General features: G+C 40.8%; 1 protein-coding gene across 15 annotated transcripts in view; it reads right to left on the bottom strand.

Annotated features, from left to right (window-relative positions):
• The window catches only part of CDK12 (cyclin dependent kinase 12), a 56,119-nt gene that overhangs the window by 6,171 nt on the left and 25,918 nt on the right, over positions 1-24,030 (bottom strand). For 11 of the 15 annotated variants that reach the window (XR_005212616.1, XR_005212617.1, XR_005212618.1 and 8 more), the window contains exons 9-16: positions 23,209-23,286; positions 22,080-22,196; positions 21,508-21,639; positions 19,909-20,120; positions 18,499-18,951; positions 14,260-14,677; positions 2,459-2,583; positions 1,860-1,991 (exon numbers count right to left, since the gene is read on the bottom strand). Coding sequence is in view for 11 of the 15 variants with exons in the window: in XM_037808497.1 (XP_037664425.1) it covers positions 1,860-1,991; positions 2,459-2,583; positions 14,260-14,677; positions 18,499-18,951; positions 19,909-20,120; positions 21,508-21,639; positions 22,080-22,196; positions 23,209-23,286 (1,667 nt within the window). In the remaining 4 variants the exon portion in view is untranslated. Of the gene's footprint in view, positions 1-1,859; positions 1,992-2,458; positions 2,584-11,665; positions 14,678-18,498; positions 18,952-19,908; positions 20,121-21,507; positions 21,640-22,079; positions 22,197-23,208; positions 23,287-24,030 lie in introns of those variants that run through there. The other 4 variants (XM_037808498.1, XR_005212619.1, XM_037808502.1 and 1 more) reach the window with 4 other exon arrangements.

The raw sequence follows: 24,030 nt of genomic DNA, 5'->3' as shown, positions 1-24,030 counted from the left end.
GCTGCTCTGCTCGGGGTGCTGGGGGTAGCGCCAGCTGTGCAGTAATTCCAGCAGCACCGACTGTTTAATCAAGCTGTCCTCCTGGGGAGGGGCCCTCAGGCATGGGGTTGGGGGAGACAGCCTCTGTCATCTCCCTTGGCCTGTTCAGCCTGGCAAGGCTTCTTGGGGACTGAGGGCCAACCGTGGGGTCCTCACCCCCACAGGGGCCCTGTGGCTACTTGGCATCCCTGGCAGGGAGCCATTACACAGTATGGGGTGGGTGTGAGGCTCATGGGCTAAAGCAGCCCCCCATCCCACCTCCTGCTTTCTGACACCTTTTTGGCTCAGAGCCTTGGGGTGTCTGTCAGTCTCCAGCTACCCAGCCTGCAAACATCCACTAGGTTGTCTTGAGCTCTGCAGGTTTGTGCTGGGGGAGGCGAAGGGACACAGAAGAAAGGTTGAACTTTCCTACTCTCTCAGTCTTCTCAACCCCCCACCCCTGACACTTTCTCACTAACAAAGATACTTCTAGAACAACTGTAAGAGATTATTTTCCTGAAAACCACAGCCACCCCCACCATCTGGGCTGGAGAGAAACTGGCTTGGAGGCAGGGGGACAGTGCGTTGGACAGCTGGAGCCTGCTATACCCCGAGGGAGAGAAGCACCTGTGCAAGGTGTTCTGTGCCTGGAGCTAGAGGGCTACCTAAGTTCAACTGAGAGCACACTGAGATGCCAGTCCACTTGGGTAGTGTTCAGGGTTTCAGGCCATTTTAAGGAAGAATAAATAGTACCAATTATTCTTCTAGCCTCTTAGGCCCAGGCTTTTCAGCTCTCTGGAGGTGTTTTTGACTTCTGACCTGGGGAAAAGGTGCCCCCCTCACTCAGACTGTCTGCTAAGGGGCATGGGTTTTAATTGGTCAGCAGCGCCCTCGTGTGGCAGAAACCAAGACTGCAGTGGCCTAAGTGGCCCCGGCAGCTTGGAGGGATCAGCCGGTGGAGATGATAATGGGCAGGGTTATAAATATCTGTACTCTCTGTGCCATCAAGGAACCCCATACATACATATATCTTAACAACTTCCAGGGACATTTCCTGCTTTGTGACACTTGACCTATCCCTCTGTCTACCCCATCTGACTTGTTCTACCTCCAACTCCTTTCCACGCGGGTTGGGAGCACCAGAGCTGGCCCTTATTTAGACCTGCCACTGTGCAGTCTCAATTGCAGGGGGTGAGAGGACACTCTGTGAGAGAAAATCTAAAGGTTAAGAGGGTAAACTGATATCACCTCCAATGCCCAGGGGGCAGGGGAAAGCTCTGGCCCTCCTGCCAACTCTCCACAGGCCCAAGAGAAGAGCTGCTACTCAGCTTGAGACAGAGTGACACCTAGTGGTCTATTCTGACCTATGGCTATCCATTTCTCCACTCCTTGGTGGGGATATGGACAATGAACAGGGATAGACTCTCAGAGCCTGAGCCCCTTGCCCTAGGGAATGGGAATGGACACCAGATGAAATGCTTTTACTCAAAAGATTTAGGCACTCTCTAAGGATGCTAGGCCAGAATGTATGTTTGAGGCTTCAGACTTCTAGCCCCCTCGTCATTAGATCCTCTCCAGTCAATACCATCTGTTTACTTCTTCCCCTTCTTCCCACATCCACTAAATGAGGAAAATGGTTCTGAACTACAGAAAAAGGGATGGATATTTGACATCAGGAAGGTGCCCAGATGGTAGAACATAAGGGCTGGAAATTATCAGGACAGAGAATGGACAACAGAAGTTAAGACTTTTACCCTCACTGGAGATGTTCAGAAATAAAGAGAAATGCTCCCATCATGGCCCTGATTTGGGTTGGTGGGTAGGGAGAGGAATACACCTACCTGGATGTAAGAAGGGTAGGAGTGAGCACTGGAGGCTGGTGACCTGCCTGGGCTTTGGGGTTGGAGGGAAACAGGTTTGCAGGCCTCTACTGGTGTCTCGCAGAATTTGGACAGGTGGGATTCCAATGAAACCTGGAATGGAGGTGGAGAAGCTGATTAGAGGTAGTGAGAAGTGACAGCACTGGCATATCTTGACTCAGAAGGAATGGAAAGAGAACAGCTTCTTGGGGAAGAAAGAGAAGGCAGGGCTGTGTGTGTGTGTGGGTAGTGGTAGTGGGTGAGTGGGGCAGGTGTTGTAGAGGAGAGGGTGGTTAGTAACCAGTATCAGTATCCTACAATAGAGGAATGTCCATTAGCATAGTTGGCCAAGAGTACAGAACAAGAATGAAATGACTGCCAGTGTCGAGAAAGGGATTACACTCTCTAGCACAGAGGAAGAACTTGTTAACCAGAAAGTAGTACACCAAAATAGGGTCAAATAAAAAGCCAAGGAAACTCCTTTCTAGATCTCTGGGAGTAAGAAATTTCCCTGAGACCAAGGGTAGGGTGAGGGTGGGGTTAGGGGGCAGGCTAGGAGCCGATTGGCCTTAGGTACCTACCTGGCTTTAGATTCCATGAAAACTCTAGAAAAGTGCAGAGAGACTGTGCCAGGGTGCTGGACACCAGGTTAGTGATAGACATGACAGCATTATTCAGGGCCCTTCCCTCCTGTTGCTGCAGCCATCTGTAAAGGAAAATGCCAGGTTACATTAGACATGAGCCAAGGGACTGGATACCAAAGAGGGTCTTTGGTCTTTCACTCAGGGAGCATGGCCTTGGAGGTAAAAGTGATGGAAATGGTTATCACTCTTTCAACTCCCTCAAACTCGAATTCACAAAGCCCAGAGGGATTCAGATGGATCAATGGGTCTTAATTATGCTCCCAGAGAGAGTTATAACTCTTCTAAGATTCCTCCCTCCAGGGAACTGTCTCCCAGTCTGATAAAGTAAAAACCATGGTCTCTATACTTAGATATGTTAGGAATTCAACAAAAATAGAAGCTGTGAAACCCAGAATTATAAAGGACAATGAAGAGGAAGGTAAGTCAGAGATTGTGTTGACCAAGGTCAATGCAAGGTGACTCGGAGGAGGCTACCTAGTCCTGAATCCGATCACCAGGTTGGATTTGAGGGTTAATCTGTAATAGATTCCTAGGAAGCCTCCTAGGGAAAAAGGGATATTGACTATAAGACAGAAAGAAGGTTTGCAGGATAGCAGACGATGTAATTTGGGGAAAGTAGGTCTATTATACATTCCCTAGGTAGGGATGAATTTGCATGAGGACCAATCCCATATTCCCCCTATGCTATCAATTAGGGTGTGATGGAGAAAATATGCAAGCTACGTACTGGGATCTATTTCTTTGTTATCAGCAGGCAATGTTCGTATGGCAGATCTCCTGACCCTCTGACCTAGGTCCATGACTTATCTCTAATCTGCTTAGCAGTGCCTTTCTCCCTTCAAATTCTGCTTCCAGCTTGGGGACATTTCAGCATTCCTCTCTCTGCTTATCAGCAACCTCCAGTTTCATATGCTCAGAGAAAATAAGCACTGGACGCACTAGAAGAGGTTGTGGATACATCTGGGAGAGGTTCAAAGAGGGAGAGCCAGTCAGAGTGAGAGGACTTAGAACCTCCTATGCACGTCAGCCCTCTGAGCATGCCATTCAGGGCTTAGGCCATTCAGGCTACCTCTTTCCTTCTGCAGCACCAAAGGAGAACAACAAACAGCTCAAAGCAAAAACAATAAGGGAGAGGGGAGGGGTAGAGGCTTCTCTCAAGAACTTTCCTGTAATCTCAAAGAATATCTCATTTTGCTCAGTTTAAGAATCCCTTTTCTACTCAGAGACAACACTCCCTCACCCCAAGCCTTGCCCCTCAGTATCCCAGCAGGTGAGATGTGTTTTCTTTTTCCCTTCCTTTTGACTTTACTTTTCAATATAGCTATATTGTAAGGCAAAGGAACCTGAGTTTAGGCTGAGTTTAGAGGGATTTCTTCATGTTGTCTCTGAGGATCTTTTCTTGCAATCTAATTCCCAGAGATGGTGGCAAAGTGCTCCTTAAATTTTGGGTTAACTCTGAGAGCTGCAGGATCTTTACATATGGCTGCCTCTTGTTTCCCAGTGAACCAGAGCTCTTGAATCTAAATATTACATTTGTGTAACTTACATGTCATTGAAAAATTAATCTTTTGAGGTAAAAACACAACAAAGCTCCTTAGTTTCTTTTCTACTCACAATTTTTAATCCACCCTTCCTCCTCAATCTCTGTCCCTCCCCCTTCAAAAATCTCACAGCCCTTCCTCCACCCTTTCCTGAGGAAGCTCAAGTTCTCAGGAGTTGGTGATCTTAAAGTTGAGGCTCTATACTTATCTATATACTCTTGGACCCAATGATCCAAGATTCTGGCCTCTTGGATCCTAGTCCTGGCCGGCAGCCACTAACTTGCTGTGAGACAGTGGGTGAGGCACTTCCCTTCTCTAAGCCTCAAGTTTCCTACTCTGTAAACTGAGAGGTTTGACTAGGTGATCTCCATGGTCCCTTTCTAGCTCCATTCTTGCTCTTCACACCTTCTATCTGGGACACTGGCAGAGAGTAGCCCCTCTGAAGATGCCTTCCTTTCTCATGCTGGCTTAACTAAAGGGACAAATGAGTGAGTCCCAGTAGGAGGCCTTCACTTTAAGCACCAAATTCCTTCTACTGAGCGGAAAAAATGTTAAGAAGGTGATCTAACTCTAACCCAAAATCTTGATAGAGCAGATAGGAGACTGAAGGTAGATATCTGCAGGAAGGAATAATATAAGCATATCCCTGTTCCCCTCCCCCCACCCACACCTGCCTTTCTTTAGACTGTTTAAGAGTCTGAGTGTCCACTTGGCTTTGCCCTAGGGAGCCCAATATAAGTAGTGGCTGTTTATCCAACACAACTGTGTGTCGATGGGAAGAAGAAAGCAAGGACACAAGTAAACATCCACAGCATTGATATAAATGTACACTCAATGCACATACACTCACTCCTTTTCTCTCTACATTAGGCCTTTAAGCGCCTTGTAAGAAGCCATGGTGGGAGGCGACACAACCTCCCAGTCTTCCCTTCCCCAAAGTTGGAAAGGAAGAGACAGTAAGACAGGAGCTACTTGGCTTCCTATAAATTGTTTTGTCCTTCCTCACAGCTGCAATCAGAAGCTAAGGGCTCCCGCAGGCCTTGTTCTGATCTGCTGCAGGCGATGAAGGGTTTTTGAAACAGAGAGGACTTGGCTGCAGCCCCGTTTCAGCTGCCATTGGGGCTGGCTAATGGGCTCATTCGGGAAGACCCCCGCCTGCCTCACTAAAGAGTCCCCTGCCGACCCCCTCCCCAGTCCCAACCCAATTAATAAATGGGGGCTCCCCCTTTATGGCTCTGGGAGCAAGAACCAGAGATACAAATGACCCCCAGGGAGGGACAGAAAAAGGCCTTCCAAGAATCAAGCCAGAGAATTGTGCATCCACAGGCACATGCTGCCACAGGCTAGTCATATCCCATTTTCAGAGCATTAAAGGGGAAGAAACTGGCAAAAAACTGTGTTTTCTTTCCCAGATCCAGAGTGGGATAGCATTCCTGAAGTCTGTCGGCACACCCCAGCAATAAACTCTCTCTCCAACCTGAAAAGGGCAGGGTGCAGGTTCATCTTCTGGGCACACAGCACATGTTCCACCATTCTCCTGGGCCAGTGCCCCCTCCTAGACTCTGCGAAACTGGACACAGACAGACAGCTTACCAACTGGTTCTTAAAACAAAGCAAGTTCCACTTTCCAAGCCCCCCTCACTATTGGCAGCAAAAATATGTCCTTTTATTCCTCCCCTCACATCCAAACTAAGCCCAAGACTTGCTAATTCCTATGGACATATCTCTTTTCTTTCTGATTCCCACTGTCCTATTCTAGTGCAGGCAGAACCTCTCTGTCTCATGTCTAGCCAAGAACAAAAATATCCTAGCTAGCTTTCTTGCTTCCTTGACCCAGTCCAGTTGCAAAAGTTCTCAAGTTCTCAACATCGTTTTCATCTAATGTTCTGTTCCCTGTTATTGCTCACCAAGTCAAATTCAAATTCCTCATTCAGGCTCACAAGATTGCTCCTCCAACTTCATTTCCTAATATTTCTGTCAGGTACCATTCTTGCTAGTCCATTCACAGCCCTCTGGCTCCTGTGAAACTTTCTTCCATGAGTTTTCTCCCTCTATTTACCTTCCTTTCTTCTGTTCCTGTCCTCTTTCATTATCTTCAAAGAATCTTTTCTGATTGACTCAACTTTTTCTGATCATTTGTTTGCTTTGGCTCCCTCTGTATTAGGGTACTATTTTATAACCTGCTTTAATGTGCTGCCTTGTGGTACCAGTTCCTCACTCCCCACCGAAGTATAAAACTTGCCTCTCCCACTAGACCCAGAAGCTTCCTAAAGATGGGACCCTCCCCAATCTTCTCCCCTCCAAAGTTGCCCTGTTCTCAGGACAGGACTGTGCTATGAGGGGATACACCTAACAGTATTACTGCTCACCACCTAATGGTTTAACTCCTGAGGTCATTTCAAATAACTATGAGAAACACAATCATACTCATTGTCAGTTTTCACACTACCACCTGCCCCTACCAACCCTGAACTTGGCACTGAGTCTTGCCAAAATTACAAATTTAGTTTCATGACTTCAAAATGTGTTACAAAACAAGGCAAAACCCAAAACCCAAAAACAAGCATGGCCATCAAACAATTTTGTTTACCTCTCTGATAGAAGTTTATTCACAGGATAGAAGCACTATTTTCTTTGAAGATATCCTAGAATGAGAAATCTCATTTTGTTCCCTATTTCTAAAATTAATACTGTATTCTCAGGTCATGACCTGATTTTCTAGAACTAAAATCAATTCCAGAGCCAATAATAATCTTGCTCCCTACTAGCCTAGCCTCTGGCCTACCTCTTAACCACCACATTTTAGCAGGTCTCTAGAAAAATGAGAAGTTATTCATGAGTCTCACTGTTTGGCACTTCCTCAGATTAACCTCATTCTCATATGCTGACTATTGACTTCCTCTGGTTTAGCTCTGTGTTGTCAGGGACGAAAAAGTGGTCCACCACTCCCCTTTATCTCCTATATATTGCTCAGGATATTTAAAAGGATTTTCCCAGAGGAAGGTAAGCTATTCTTTCAATCTTTTAGCCTCAAGGTGCTTAGGAATCAAGACAATAAATGCAAAGCATTTAGCACAGAGCCTGACTCATAGCAGGTACCCAACAAATGTTAGTTCCCTGTCTCTTTCCCCTCCTTCCTTCCAACACTACAAGTTTCTCAACCTTCTGAACCTGTTTTTTCACTGGCTAAACAGGGCACTCAACTAGACAACTCTCCTGTCTCTTTGTAGCTCTAACAGTCTGTAACTCTAATTCACATATTCTGGTTTACTTGCTCTTCCATGCATTGCCCTTGCATGGACGTAAAATGAGGGGGAAAGGAATAATAAGTTTCTGGGTTGACCTGAAATACATAAAGCCACTTGCAGGAGTTTAAAAAACTGCAAAAACACAAAAGCTTAATAACATGATGCATTCTTGTCATCCCCCCCTTATCCCTGAATTCCTCTCTTGAACTCTGCAGATAGCAGTGCTAAGCAAATGTCCCTATGAATATAGTCTAACTTCCTAGGGAAAATCTGTCTTCATAGTATCACCTCAGCCTAACAGTTCTAGGCCCATTCTCCAACCCTAAAAGTAACACTACTATAATCAAGGGGAATTCTTGGATAATTTTTCCATCCATTCCATATCTCTCTCTCTTCTTTATATGCAAGTATACTCTAAGACTCTCTCTGCAGCCTGCCCTGGTTCTCCCTTTCTTATTTCATTTTATATGAGAACTTTGGTCTCCTAACAGAAATTGTGAATACTAGTACAGGGCCAAACTTGGAAGTTCCTTAATTTATAAAAGGACAGGCTCCTAAGCTTTCTATAAGTTTTTCAATTCAGCCTCTTGTTTCCAGGGCCAAAAGCATTCAAAACTGCATCAACCTTGGTGGTGATGGTTGTCTACAAGCTGATGATCACTAAGGGCGTCCAACATCAAGCCCTGTTGTAGTTCTGGGACACAGGGTGGAGAAATTTCCCCTCCTAGAGACAGCCCATCAGATAGACCCCTTCAGTACAGGAAAGACCCAAGCTTTGTTCTTCAATTAGCTATGACAACTACATTGTGGCCTCTTGAAGGTCTACCCTGCCTCCCTCAGGGTAGTTTGGCTTGGATAAAATGTTATTCATTCCTTTAGGGCTATCAACACTAACCTTAGTTTACAACCATGCCAGAGCAAGACATCCAAAAATTCCATCTATTTCCAGGTCTTAGGAAAAAACTATATCTAAGTGAACCGACTTCATGGCTATTACCTCTTACTCCAGAGAGGTATGCTGTAGCTGAGGGCTGAATATTGAGAAAACTTCACTAACTGCCCACCCATCTAGAGGGTATTAAAGACTAACTCCTTATCAGCCTCTTTCTGTCAGTCTTGGACTAGTAATTCCTGAGACAGAGATATGAGAGCAATCCAGTGGCCAAAACCAATTTTGGCACCCATCATTAATCACCAGGGCATCAAAGCAGCCCTCCTCTACTTTCACATGGATAGCAGGGTCCCCTTTTCACCAAGCTTTACTTCCCAGACACCCCCTGCAACTGAACTTAGAAATGTCATCAGCAAAAGCAACAGTGTCAGGATATGGGGGAGGGGATGAAGAGGTGAAGGTTGACAGAAGGGCAGCAGGAAGACTGGAAGATGACTCCTTGCCTTTCCTAGCTCAATCTGAGAACCTTTTGTATTCTCCACAACGTAAATCCCTTTCATAGCTCTCTGCAATAAGAAAGTACGGTTACTTTGATTTCTTCTTTGCTTCCCTCTCTACAAGTTGAGGATGTGGATGGACATTTTTCTTCTGAAATTGCCTCTCATTACTGTTCAAAACCATGGAACAATAACTGTAAATACCCAGCAGGGTTATGCAATCAATATATTAGCATGGGGGTTGGGTGGTAGGTGGAGAGAAAATAGAAAAAAGGAAGATGTGGGGAGATAGGAGATGGAGACAGCTGCACATGGTGAGGAGTGGTCCAGTACCCTGATAATTCCTCCAGATGTCGTACTTCCCAAGTCTGTCAACCTTGGGCTTGGCTCTCACTTATCTTGGGAGCATTTCCAAGGCTAGAGGTACCCCAATAGATGAAAAATGCCACAACTGGACAGTAAAACTAACCAGTGTCCAAAAACGCTCACTTTCCCTCCCAGCCCAACCTGAAGACCAGCAGTTCTGCCTCTCTCTTGGAATGATTATTTCCTCACTTTAGTAACTCCTCACTCCCATTCCACTTAGCCCTTCAGGATGACTAAGTTGTGAACAGAGAAGTCAGTATACCCCCATAAAAGCAAAGCTTGGGAGTAATCTTTAAGGACAATGGAAATCCCAGTTCAGTAAGAAGAGCCTTAACTGTCAACTTCTTTGAAGCATTAACCTTACCATATAGTTAAGGATACTTGCCCAGGAAAAGATAGTGCCTAAGAAATTAAGGTACTGACCATTAAGGCTTCTAGTCAGATATGACCTTGAGCATGACAGAGAAAAAAGTCCAAGTTAGGTCCTCAGCCATTAGGCACAGAATTCAAAAGACAGTCGGTGCTATGAAAAACAATATTCTCTAGTAGGTTAAGGTTCACACCACTAGTCATGAGTTTGCAATATAAGGAAGACCTAAAACAAACTCCTTTTCTCTGGACACTAACCAGGAACACAAGATTCCAAGAACTGGAACAATTTTGAGCTCTCTATTCTCCTTCTGAGCAAAGAGATGACTTAGCCCACAGGCAAGGGAACACCATACTTAAACTTTGGGGATTCAAAGATAGGCTGGCAACCCTCATCAGTTACCAGTTTTTTAATTAAACTTCTTCCTAATTTCCTTTGTTCTGGTGTACACCTTAACCTTGTATGATCACTCACTCCAAACTTCCAGATACCTATCTCCCCTCTTCTTTTCTATACGCTGATGAGTTTTATCTGCCCCCACCCCTACCCCCACCCCACCTACTTATGTCATATGTAGCAGGACTGCAGTACATACTTTAAGGGAAAATTTAATGTTCAATGTTCTAAATCATGAAAGGGAAGGGAAAGGAATTCTCTCCTTAGGTGGAGCTGGGAAAGATTTTGGAGATAATAGGGATTTTACCCTTTAATCACTTTCAGGATTGGCAATACATCAAGAAATCTCATTATAGCGATGGACATTAATTTCTATTAATTCCTGCAATAACATGGGAACCAAGGAGTGGGAGTTGTGGTCTGGTCTAAGAGACTATCCTTTGGGTTTAAACAGCCTCTTAATGACTTCCCTTAATGGCAGTTAAGCTCAAACCCACTTACATCTCCTATCAGAAGCCAACCCTTCTGATGGTATGGCACACTTGTGTAACTGTTTTCTGCTTAAAAAAATAATAATAAAATAAAAATAACATCTTATGGTTTCCCCACCAACTTTTTTGTTCTCCAGTTCTTAGTCTAACGTTTTTAAGTATTTCAAACCCTGAGAACTGTTTTTTTCTTGTAGTTTACAAGTCTACAGTGATTCTGAGACAGAAAGCTCCTAATATAAAGTGGAGGAAAAAAATCCCTTTTGTACATGATTGGATCTGCTCAGAGGGTACAGATTAAGAAGTAAATGCAATGGAGCAAAAGTGGTATAGTAACAGGAAATATTTAATTTTCCAATCTCCACTTTCCATTTTTGTAAACTGAAAGAAAATTTAATATATTACAAAATATCTGTACATAGACAAGGTACACCCAATGGGGGGCAAAAACAAGAGAGAGAAAGGAATACAGTGTCAGGAACCTAAATCAGGGAGTATGAGGTGGCAACTGACACTTTTCTGATGCAGCATTCTCTCTCAAAACCTGCTGGTAATCATTTTAGCACTGTAACTATATATGCATATTATATATATATATATACACACACACACATAAGGTTGGGTGATGTCTATGGCATAAGCTAACAGAAGTCCTACTTACAAATTTGTGCTAACTGCTTTCCTTTAAACATATAGATCCGTTCTTGTTTTGAAATCCTAATTGTTCCTATGGGCAGTTGAAGAAAATACTAAGGAAACTGGGCCAAGCAAATTTTTCAAAACCACAAAAATGATCCTGGTCAAACCAGTTTTGCATCCCATTCATGAATAGAATCAGATTTCTTATCTGTTCAAAATAATGTATTTAATAGACTTAATATCTCCCATGGTACAATAATTAAAATAAAACAAAACCAAACCACTTCTGAGTGGAATTAAATTTACTGGGTTTGTAATTTTCTAATAGTCAAGTTGAAATTCTGCCAAACCAAACCTTCACTTTCATCATGTGTATAGACAACATAGCTGAAAAATTAATACCTTTTCTTCCTCCACAGAGATTCCAGGATATTTAATTGAGTTTCTTTTTTCTCTGCTTTTAGAAAGTCAAAATTACAAAACTTTTTTTTTTTTGCTTTTTAAATTTAGACTTTCAAAATGGGGGAAGGGGTCAGATAGGGACCACACACACACATACATACATGCACACATACACTCACTCCCTTCCCTAGTGGAGATGGAGGAATGGAGGCTTAGGTATATTATTTATAATATCTTGCATAATTAAAAATAAGGAGCAGGAGGGAGGAGAGAAGAACATTATTGATGATTGCTGATAACCAAAATACAATGAAAACATACAGAGAATTTTATTCATATTTGATGGGAAAAACCAATTTTTCACTAAACAGATACTTGAGAAAGTATCCCAAGCTTAGGTTCTTTAATCAAAACAGGAGAGAATGGGGCCAAATGCCTCAAATTCAAATATTCTAAAATACAAAGGCCCATGTCTGAGGACTAAAAAGTCAACAGACAGGTTCAGATGAACTTTAATGCAATTTACCAATATCATCTCAGTGAGCCTAGCAAATCTAATTGGACACACTGGTATAAAAGGCCATCAATGCCAAAATGGTTAGATGGTTCTTTCTAATCAATGCTTGGCCCTTAGGGCAAGGCCAGACCAAAAACCAGAGAATAATAAAGAAATACACACATTGGTTATCTACCTATTTCAGTAGCAGGGGAAAAGTCTTCATGTATCTGAAGAGGGTTCTTCTTTCACTTCTATAAAGATTTTCTTTTTATTAGTGCACCTTTCTCTTATAAGTAATTTATTTTTTATATACGAACTTGGCAATGAAACACAAAACTTCACTTGAATTCTGAAAACTATACTCCAAGTGCTGAAGCATGTTTGCCTTTTCTTTATAAAAGGGGGCTAACCTATGTTTCATAAAGGTCTAAGTCTATGCAGATAATTTATATGAATGTGTATTTGTTTTTAAAACACACTATATGCTGGTACTCACATAGAATTGGAAGCCAGAATGAGAAGCCTCCCAAATTAGCCCACCTTGAGAGCCTTTCCCTTCCCATTTCCTGTTCGTGATATAGCGAAGTTTTTGCCAGGAAGCTATAATTTAACCCCTTTTACCAACACCGAAATAAAAACCAAACCCCTCTGAAGGAAAATTCCTAACAGAATTGGTAGGATATACATGCTGGGTTGTGTATATGTCAATACTGTTCTTTGTCATGGTCTGCTCCCAAGTTATTTTTAAAAAAGGTATCAGGTATTGATACATCTTCAGAAAAATACCCACCCTAAACTAAGTTATGTTTCCATGTATTTTCAGGATGTATTTTTTTTTCCCTCTTTGACAATATTACAATGCTGTTTCAAAGTCTGGTTTGTTTGTTTGTTTTTGACATAAAAATACATGTGTAAACAATATGCTAACTGTTCTTATTAGCCCTCTAGGTATGAAGAAATCATCTCTAACTCCAACTCAGCAGCAAAGTCCTAGGCTGTCCACATTTACAAATCAACTTCCCCATCAGAACATGGTTTAAAAAGCAAAAAACATAAAACTTTTTGGAATTGATAAGTTACAGAGAACAATGTAGGAGTCAAATTTCCTTTCCTTTATTTCAAAAAAGGTAGAGAATTATCCCAGGTTCTTGGGCATCTCAACAATTAATTTTTTCCAAACAAATGCCTCAAAAAGACAGAGAAAGAGAGAGAGGGAAGGAGGGAGAGGGAGAGAGAAAGGGAGGGAGGGAGAGAATAAGAGAAAGGGGGAGAGAAAAAAACTTTATCAAGATGGGGCAAAAAAGAAAGAGTTGGGAGATGGGGTAAAGTCTACCTACTTGCCCAAGAATGCCACTTTCTACAACCTGCTTTACGTGCAGGGAGAGGGGCATGCCTTTTGTTAAAGTGGAGCAAATTTGAAGAATGAGTAATTTATTTGGAAAAAGGTATGTTCAAGATGCTCAATGGGGAAAAAATGTTTGCTTAAAAGCAAAAACATGAGATGGTGGGAGAGGAAGGAAACATTTATTTAACTCAGCCAGGTCATTCTCTTTCCCTTAGAGCAAAAGCCTAAGAGCAGCTCAAATTTTGTGAACATTTGTCTCTTAAAAAAGCCAAAACAAAAAAAAACAAAAAAACCAATACCCCTATATTAAAAAAAAAAGGGGGAGGGGGGGACAAACTAAACTAAAAACAATAAAATAAAAAAAAACCCCAAATTTAAAAAACCTAAAGAGAGCTTCTCCCAGTCATCTCATCTCAGAACTGATACTGTTCTCTTTCTCTTCTGAAGAAATGCAGGCAATGAGCTAATAAAACATTTACTTTTCAAATTAATGATCCTCTCCATATTCGCTACTTATATCTACCAGGTAGAGTTGAAATAAATTTTCTGGCTATAGCCCATCCAGGGGGAATTGGTGCCGACATTATTATTCTGTAAGTCGCCTGCTAGTAGCAAGTGAGCAAGGAATACAATGGATAGCTTTGCAGTAGCCAAATGCAGATGATTACCTCGCTCTGGCAAATGATTTCATTAAAGGTTCAGAGGACAGGATGGAAGGATGGACAGGGAAGGAGTCTTTCAGGACAGTGAAGTCTCTGGGTTAGTAAGGAACTCCTCTCCCTCTTCCCCCTCTTGGCGGGACTCTTGTAGGCCCCCGATAGAGTTTTCCATAAGCAGAAGCCTGAGCTGGGGACCCCCAGTTAAGGCCTGCTCCTGAGCTGCTGGCCCCAGTGGTTCCTGGCCCCAGCTCCCCATAGTTTTGCAATTTGGTCTCTGCATGTACCACAGAGTTGCTGCTTCCCTCAGCCTTCAGGAATGGTTGCCCAATCACTGGGTGTAATGCTAAGGGGACCCTGGCAAAGCGGAGGTCCTGGTCCCCAGGGAACTGCACTGACCCTGTGCCCTGGTAACTGCTGGACTCCCCAAGGTGGCTCACAGAGCCTGAGAAGGTCCTGTTCTTCACCAGGGTCTGGGCCAGGGATTCTGCCAACGCTGGACCAGAGTTGCGTTCATCAGTGTCAGTGGCACTGAACCCTGTTTCAGGCCCATCAGTGTTTCCGTAAGTCCTGTTTGGATGGGGTCGGGTGGAGTACTCCATTGGTCTCAAGGCCTGGTGCTCATGTGGCAGGTGGCCAGGAGGCTCTGCTTCAGGCTGGGATAAAAGTTGCAGCAAGGCGGCTGTCACGGCTGGGTTCAACTCCTGGGGGGCGCTGGAAAGATCGCCTTCAACCAGAGGGGGTGGAGGTGGCGGCGGTGGAGGTCCAGGGGGTTCAGGGGGCCTCTTCTCTGGTGGAAGAATGTGAGGAGGACATGCTGTGGAAGGGTTACTTCTTTTAAACACCATCTTAAAAATCACATGTGATTATAAACACAAACACACACACACACACTGCCCAACATAAACAAATATCAATACAAATAACAAGATATATAAAGAATAAAATCTTGGGACCAGGAAATTGTAATTTATAAATAAATTCAAGTGATTAAAAAGTAAAACAGTTGCATTCTGGGTCTAACAGCTGATGTAAAAAGATTGTTTCAGATTATTGTCCTGATTTCTGTCTGAGATTTCCTCCATCTCCTTCCTTAAGGAAATGTTCTAATATGTAGGCTGTTGGCAGCCACCCTCCCCGCATCTTTTTGCTGTTGGATCAAAACATTAATGAAAGTAAGTAGAAAGAGTGAAGATGAAAGGGAACAATATACATACTCTGGTCACATTTCTAGAACATAATGTTGCTGTACAATAGTAGACCTTGTATAGACTTAAGCTAACACATTTTACAAAAAGTTTAATGATGATATAAGGTTAACCTGAAATAGAACTTAAATAATACACAGCTGAGATGAAATAAAGTAAAAACCTTTCATTACTGTCATGTATAAATATATACCTACTTCTCGAAACCTAAGTACACTCCCCCCATAATCACATTCTGAAGAAAGGGATATTAGTCACCATACTGTCATTCAGCTTCCTATGTTAAAGTAAGTATAAAGACTAAAGTAATCTTCTATCATAATTTTCTATTTTGTTTTCTTACTGCCTGCATTTTTTACATGATATGGAAAAAATTACTACAGTATCGAGTGTCACGTAGAATGGGCTGTTAATAAACATCTATTTATCCTGAAAACACTGACAAGAATGGAATATTAGAAATGTATTGAACTAACATTAAACTCTATCTTTTCAAAGATCTTTGTCCTTCTTGAACCACTGTCCAGTCCTTTCTTTCCCACTGCTGGCTAATTTGCCTAAGCCTGGCAATTGCTGTCTCATAATGAACTCCTGACGAGGCAGGAGAGGAAAGATGCAAAATGACATGAGTTTGAAGATACACAAAACCACTGTGACAAAAGTACGATCAGAGCAGTGCCTTTAGAGAGTTGGGAGTTACCCTGAAGAAAAGGTTCAATGTTTTGGGATATCTTCCAAATGACCAATATTTCTGTTTCCTATAAAAGCATATTTTTAAATGTCAATTCATTATCTAAACTTGTGAAGTAAAGTCATTACTCAGACAAGCCAAAAAAAAGGTTTGTTATAATTAGATATTTTGGTAGATTTACCTTAATTATATTTTGCAAAGAAAGGCAATAAAGTAAATTTACATTTCCTGAGCATGCAGATGAAAGCACTTCAAAAATACTACAAAATTGTAAGGTTGTGCAGTGGAATGATAAGATCTAGTGCTCCATATAATATACAGGTAGATTGACCAATCATCCCTATTTGCCAGGTGCTGAGGGGCTTCCCAGGTTGTGGACCTTCCATTTTAAAACCAAGATAGTTCTAGGATGAGTTGGTGACCCCATATATTGCACTCAAGTCCCTTGTTGACTGGCTGGTTGACTAGGTGGCAGGGGAAAATGAGTTTAAGGACAAAAAATTTGTCATGGGAAATTTACAACCTGAAGAGTAGATATCCTGAAAAAGGAAGGCTAAGTGTACTACAAACTCCTATAGATTTCAGAGCCTTTTTCTGTCAGCACTACATATCTTGCTATATAAGAACATCACAGTACCCATTATTTTAAAAAGTATTTTTTAGACTATACATGAAATGGAATACCAGGTTTTTGTAAGACAGAGGGCAAACAACTTTAAAATGCATAACTGAAAAACTCGGCAAATCTTAACATATTTTTTCCAGCTATACCACTTTTCATATTATATTTTGCCTTCTATGTAAACAGCTTAATTATGAGCTCAAATCACCTTTTCAAATTCTTTCACATGTATAAGGAAAGGGAAACTCGATTCCAAAGTAGCAAAGCAGATGAATTATTTAGAACCACTAAACTAATATTTATAAAACTTCTTAAATGAATTACAAAGATCATAATTTATAAATGATACATTATAAGAAAGGTGTTAACTGTATTACCAATCCTTAACAGTCTGTACTAATGGAGGGAGGTATTAATAAAATGTACAAATAACTTTAAAACTTCACTGGACTCAGTGGATTTCAACCACCCTTTCCCAACAAGTAGAGAGTCGTTTAACAGTAGCCAAATTTATACTTTCACCTTCTCTGGCTTATCCAGTCTGCCCACTGGTGGCAGTGCTAACGAATAGTGAAATGGCCAAATAGGAGGCAGAAGGAGGAAAGCAAAATGGGAGATAAAATAGATACCAACTGAATAATCCAGGGGTGATGGCAATAATCATAGTAGTGGCGATTTTACACTCACCTCTGAAAAGCAAATTCAACAACTTTTGGCTACAGGCCAGGCCTTAATTTTAATTCAGTTTTACCATTTGATCTATAACTTGTTGGCTCCATTACTGGGTGAATTTCTTTCAATCATTATCGTATTTAACTTGAACCATTTCTCGCAGGTATTTTGATTAGAGCTGAATTTTTTTTTTTGGGGGGGGGGGGTAGGGTGAAACAAGGTATGCCTGCATTAATTCTAAATTAGTTTTCAGATATTCCAGGTCTTGGAATCTCTTAAAAACAATTGGAATCAGCACGACAGAGTAGCAAAGTAAATTAAAAAATACAAGCAGGCAAGTTCTATTTCTGTCTCTGCCAATAATCAGCAGTGGGACCATAAGCAGCCTTGTTTAAACTCCCTAGACTGCAGTTTCACTATCTGTAAAATTAGGGGGTTAATTATTTATGCAATCTTCCAGTTTTTAAATGTTTTACATTTGAAAAATAGCTTATGTATTTGACCTTAAACCAGCAGAAACAGGCATATACTTTCTGCACTATTCCATAGAAAACGATGACTCAGGACCCTAAAGTTGAAGGTGAGTGCTACTTCGTCAGCCCTTGCCTCTCTTCTCATTATTCCCCAATTAATAGGGTTTTCATAGACAGTGAAAATTTCCAAGGAGTTGAAAACATTTTCAATAGGTAAATATTTTGCAAAGAGACTACAAATCAGAATGGATTAGAGAATTTAAACTTCTTTTTCCTCAAATAAATTGCATGCTGTATTATGTGAGATCAGGGCATAACATATATATTTTTTTCTTCTTCTAAATTTTCTTTTTTTTATATATAACATTAAACTTCCTAATTTGAAGACCATTCAACTGTCCCTTTCAGGAACATGGATTTAAAGGAATTATTTTTATATGCCATTATTTTTTTTGAAAGAAAATGTATGGTGTTATTTATTGAGAAATATTCTCAAATTATTCTCTAGGACGTTAGCAATGACATTTTATTAAGGTTTTCTTGTGTCTTTCAGGTAAAACTTTGGCATCCAGCATCCACTACACTAGAGGTAAAGAAGCACAATCTGATAACAGTTTGCTTGGAAGGTGGATTTTCAAGTGCTAGTACTAACTGGCCACCACAACACACAGTGGTTCAAGACATATGACCAACTATGGTTGTGGTTTTCCTGATTAGAACACAGGGGCTTTACTTACCTGCCTCCTAGGAAGTGGAAAAACAATCAGTACACGTAAGTTGCTCTGTGAAGTTCTGAGACTTAGACAAAAGAAACCAGGCAAGAAATGCACCACTGGTGCTATGTTCTCCTGTAGACTAGGTTACAGAAAAACTGAAATCAAGGCCATTGATGTGAAAAAGAAAATGTTAAAAATATTTTTAAGAGGATCAACAGCACCTGAGCTCAATGAGATTCATGACCGGTCTGTTTACCTGATGACTCCTCCTGAGGCATTGTGGGAGTTCTTCGGGGCCCCTGTGTCCCACTGTTCTTGTCACTGTTGTTTTCCTCCAGGCTGCCTGCTGGCTCCTGGGTTTTCATCAGCTGGCTCAAGAGAACTGCCAACATATTCTGCATGTCAGCTGGTGTGCTTGATGCTTCAGGGGTCATCTGTTCTGCTGAAGGCTGGACCACTGGGGCAGGGGGTGCCTCCTTCAAAGACTCCTCTGGGGCCATGGGCTCTGAGTCCTGCTGCTGAGAAGTGGCTTCAGTCAGGGCACTGATGGATTGGTTCAGGGCCTCCAGCTGCTGCTGTATCTCTGGGTTAGAGTGGAGATTAAGCAACTGTGCCATTTGAGGGATGCTCAGGTCAGTTTGGCTCTGCAGCAGGTTCAGTAACACTGCCAATTCACTTTGATTCAGCTGCTGTGTGATGTCACCAAGGCCTGTGGAGAGACGGTGAAGCCAACATAAGAGGACAGAAGGGGCAAGGGCCTTTGCCTTCTTCAACTGGCAACAGCAACTTATAATATCAAAAGAATGAAGTTTCAGTGTGAATGACTCATTTTTCATGCCTCGATTTGTCATGATACAGTTTGTTCTTTATACTTTCACTTATAAAGACAGGAACTAACTAAAATATCTCTGCATTGGGTATAAAAGTGAGTTAGTTTTATCTGTATTCTTCTATGTCAGTGATTTTCAATACCTACTGTATATCAGAATCACTAGGAGAGATTTTAAAAATTCAGATGCCCCAGGCCCCATCCCTAGAGATCTGGCAAATGTTTTGGTGTATGGATTTTTAAAGGTTCCTAGATGAAGCCAGCTAGTATAGCCAGCACTGAAAACTACTGTTGTAGGTGGACAGGAAAGGGAAAGTGAACTAGGAAAAGAATTATCTACAGTTCCAAAAAACTGTCAGTACCACAGGAGAACTATTTCATTATAACAGGTCATTATTAAACAATTTTGGATGCATTTAGGCCAAACAGCCTATGGAACTAACTGTATCTAGAAAATGCGATTTCATATGATTCGATTTTAAAGGTCTTATCAAATCCAACTGACATAAACAAGGTTCCAAATTAAGTGTATTAAGACAGCCATAGGTGAACTAACCTTAAATGTGGCTTACCTAATTCACTGGTTTATGCCGCACATTTAACTGAGACACAGTGTTCCTTATATCAGGAAAAGAAAGTGATCTATTGTAGTCTTTCTTGGGCCACATCTACAAACTTGGTCTGTCTCCTTCTTTCTATCCATAATGAGGACATACGGATCACTTTAATAATGCTTCAGGATAAAAACTAAAAGACACACACATTCTCCCTGCACTTGACCTTCAAGGCCTATCAAAATGTGCTATATAAGCACAAAGGACCCATCCCAGCACTGACCTATAGCATCCCCAGCCCCAGGCTCCACCTTGCTAGGAGCAGACTGAGGTGGTGCTGGGCTGCTGTTCTTCACAGGCTCAGCACTTGTCCCTGAGGTAGTTTCTTTTCGAGAGGCTTTGGATGGAGGTGGCTCTTCCAATACAACACCACTTTGTCGTTGCCGTCGCCGTTTCTTGCTCCACAATTCATGGCAATCTTGCCAATGGGGGAGGCTGGCAAAAGACAAATAGAGGGAAAATGTATATGAGAGTGCAGAAGAGAGGAGTGGGAAATGGAAAGGATAAGGAAAACATAAAAATAACCAGAAAAGTTAGTAAATAGATAGTAGCAGTGTAAAAGAAATCAAGACAGATGATAGCCTGAGGAAATAAAATTCAAAAGTCCCAAAGATTTCTACAGTAAGAAATGAGGATCTTGCTAATACCACATACACACCTGCTATATAAACTCCCATATTCCAGTCAAATATTTAAATTTTATAATCGTTCTTGTTTGGCATAACAAGAATAAAGGAGACTTTACTGGTTAAGTTCTAGCTAGGAATAAATAGGACAGAGATGAATGGCTTGTTAATATCTACAAAAAGTGTAGGAAAGAGGAATGATGGTGATTTAAATCTTGGAACCACATAAGTGTATCGTGATTAAATCATCTCTGTGTGAAATCAATTTATGGGTTTTTGGTCAGTAAGGACCAAAAACTAGTTCTTTCTTCTTTCTGCCCACTGAACTTTCATGACTGGATATCAACTTTTTCTTTGTAGGGTTTAGTAAATGTATCATTTAGTATATTTCCACACTTCCCCAAACTCAATAATGCAAACAGTCTAAGTAGATCAAACCTTACTACAATAAAGATTACCATAGCCCAAACTCTGTCAATAGGAGTACCCGAACTTCAGTGAAAAGCTTATATATTTCAAGCCACATTCAATGTATGAAAATTCTAATGCAATAAAGGAATTTGGACATTACTTTGGAACAATCAGATTTGTAGTTGCTATCTACTTAACGTACTAACATCCTATCTGTTTCTTTAAGACAATCTTTCTTAAGAAAAGAAAATATCCAAAAAATCTGACATGGAAGTTTTAACACTGTCAATGATAAATTCAAAAATAAAAGACTTTTATCTGCTAGGATGTGGAATGAGAGTCTAGAACCCGAGGATCCTCTAGAATTCAGGATATATAACTTGATAGTGATAGAGACTATTTAAAATTAGAACCATCTTTGCAAGTGTGGGATATAAATGGTAATCACAGACATTGGGGATTCAAGCAGAGGCAATGGTTAAGAGCAAAAACTAGAATAAATATTTTCAAAGAAGTTGTATAGGGCAATATGCTAAGGACAAAAGAAAATAGCTTGAATCAAATTAGAACATACATCATAGCTAAACCTCACACTATCACAGCTAATTCCTTGTTAAAACAAAACAATAAAACAAACCTGATCAACCATACCACTCAAGGATACCTCTCCATTTGTAACTTACTTGGTCATTTGTGGTTCCTTTTAAAAACCTATTATTTTGAGTTTCTCATCTCCTGAGGCCTAGCGTGAGGTTTAGGGTCCCTTCATGGCCACCAGCACTTACTCTGGAGGAGCCATTTTGCTGAGCTCGACATCTTTAAGGAAGTCACTTTGTAGGGTCTGTTCAGCCGTGCAACGCTTGCTAGGATCTAGCGTCAGCATGTGGTCTAGTAACTCAAGAGCTGCTGAAGGAATGCTGTGGAAAGGACAGAGAAAGGACAAATTCACAATGATCCCACAGTTCTCAAACCTGTAACTTTATGTCAAAAGGTCTGAATTTTCAGCTCCATGTGAAACTGTGGAAAAGTTGGGAGTTAATCTAATGCAAACAAGCAGATTTGCTCCCAAACAGGATTTAGGAAATGCCAAAATGCAGGAAGGAAAAATGAAGCTAGCCACTCCATTCTTTTTTTGTCTTGGAAATATCAAAAGGACTATGGGAAAATTTGTATATTGTTCAGAAGAGAAAAATCACAAAGGGCTAAGATAAAAGCTACATATTTCAAAAAGAAAAAGTTTTCCTGTGGTGTGCTGCCATAATAAATTGGGACAACACTAACTCCCTAGGCTAGGAAAAATTCAAGTTCCAACACTAGCCAGATACAGAAACTAGATGTACATTTTTGCCAAACTCACAAAGAGAATTCTTCTCGTAGACGCCTCCTATACTGCTTCTTCGGTTTCATGGTGTTGAAGTAGGGCAGCTTGATAACATCAGGCCAAACAGCTGGACAAGGGCTACCACAGAGTCGGCTGAAAACAAAGCAAAAAGCAAGAGCAAGGAAGTGAGTGAGTTAGCATCATGAATTCTGAAGGTTCTAGAAGCAGAAATGATTACCTCCTGAAGTCTGAGGTGTCCTGGCTTTATTACATTAGAGTGCAAGCAGAAAGGCAGAATATGACCTCACTGCTTAAGGACAGACGGATTAAGACAGAACTGGTTACAAGCTAGTGAAGACGATGCTGGCACAATACTCCAAAATGATCCAAACATTCAGTTTTATAAAACATGTTTTTAATATCAAGTAAGTTTTGACTATCTATTTTGTCTGGTTAGTATTAATTTATACAATAGCTATCACCCAGTTGGTCCTATAGCATCCTTATAGGGAAAAGAGGGAGAAGACAGCCCAAGACTGTAAATTCTTAACTGAGAGCACACTGCATAACAAATAAGAGTTATATACTACCATGAAAAAATGTCTACAGTGGCCTGATGTATTCTTCCCTCTAGTCTTACTGAAAAAAAAAAAAAAAGCAAAAACCAAACAAAAAACACAAAACTCATCCCAACCCCAGGCCTTCCCCTAAATCCTCTATTATAGGTTCTATTATGATCTATTTATGTGCTGTAACCCTTACTAAAAACTTTTGAGCTTGAGAGCAGGGACCTATCTTATTTGTCTCTGGATTCTAAAGTTTAAAGAAAAAGGAATCTGTTGCATAGCAGGTTCTACAAATGTTTGCTGAATTAATTTAATTTTAATTCAACCTAAGAATGGAAGACCTATTCTGAAAATAGACTGCTTTTATATAAAGAATTAATAAAAAAATATGCAAGGTAAGACATAAAAATTCAGCTGACTACAATTTCTTTACATATACAGCCCATGACAAAATATGTGGCAATTTTGGTTAAGTGAAAAGAAACATACTTGGACATAGGAGCATAAATTTATTTAGCCGAATGATTGAAAAGTGTTAGAAATTACAGGAAGAGACTACCTATCATAACTAGGCACCTAGCGCACATACACAGCTGTACCTGATCAGTTCTAGCTGAGCCAGTTCCAGATTGGCTTGAAAAATAGGCTTCTTTGTGAACAGTTCCCCAAGTATGCACCTAGAAAGAGTAAAATTGAGAGGTCAGGAGAGTTTTGTAAATGAAAAGAAAATAATTCTTGCAGTAAAAACAGATAATATAAAGGATTAATTATGCCAGTGGATCAAACTCTTGCCATCTATAAAAGACAGTCTATATGCAGAGAAAGAAAGTCAAGAGTCCTTTATCAATTTCAGTGTAAATTACAGAAATAACTAAAGATTAAAAAAAAAAGCCACATTTCAATTTTACATGAATGTTCTGTAGTTTCTATAAAGGGAATATTAACTTTTATCATTCATCTGCTCTGTAGAATTTGTATTATACTGTAACCCTCTTGGCACTATATTTGCAAAGGAAGCAGTTTATTGTCATCAGCTGGAATCAGTTTCAACAGGCCTTTCAAATAAACTATGCATAAACACTTTACCATTTTGAAAAGTGCTTTCAAACCTATATGGACATATTTACAAAGTCTCAAAGTATCTCTCCACAAATTAATTACAAAAGAAAAACTGGTAACTATTTAGTAGAGCAGGAAAAAGACAACATTTTGACCAAAATGTGACCAAAATGAATAAGGGGCAAACAGCGACTCCATTTAAGTATAGATGTGATATACCGTGAGAAGAATGTAACATCACTTATGTGCTATTCCATCCAAAATTGCATAACCTGAATCTAATCATGAGGAAGTATCAGGTAAATCCAAATTGGATTACATTCTTTGTAGTAACTGGACTGTGTTCTTCAAAAATGTGATGT

This window comes from Choloepus didactylus, chromosome 18 (genome assembly GCF_015220235.1).
Source record: "Choloepus didactylus isolate mChoDid1 chromosome 18, mChoDid1.pri, whole genome shotgun sequence".
Taxonomy (NCBI): domain Eukaryota; kingdom Metazoa; phylum Chordata; class Mammalia; order Pilosa; family Megalonychidae; genus Choloepus; species Choloepus didactylus.
This window is presented reverse-complemented; position numbering and strand designations above follow the sequence as displayed.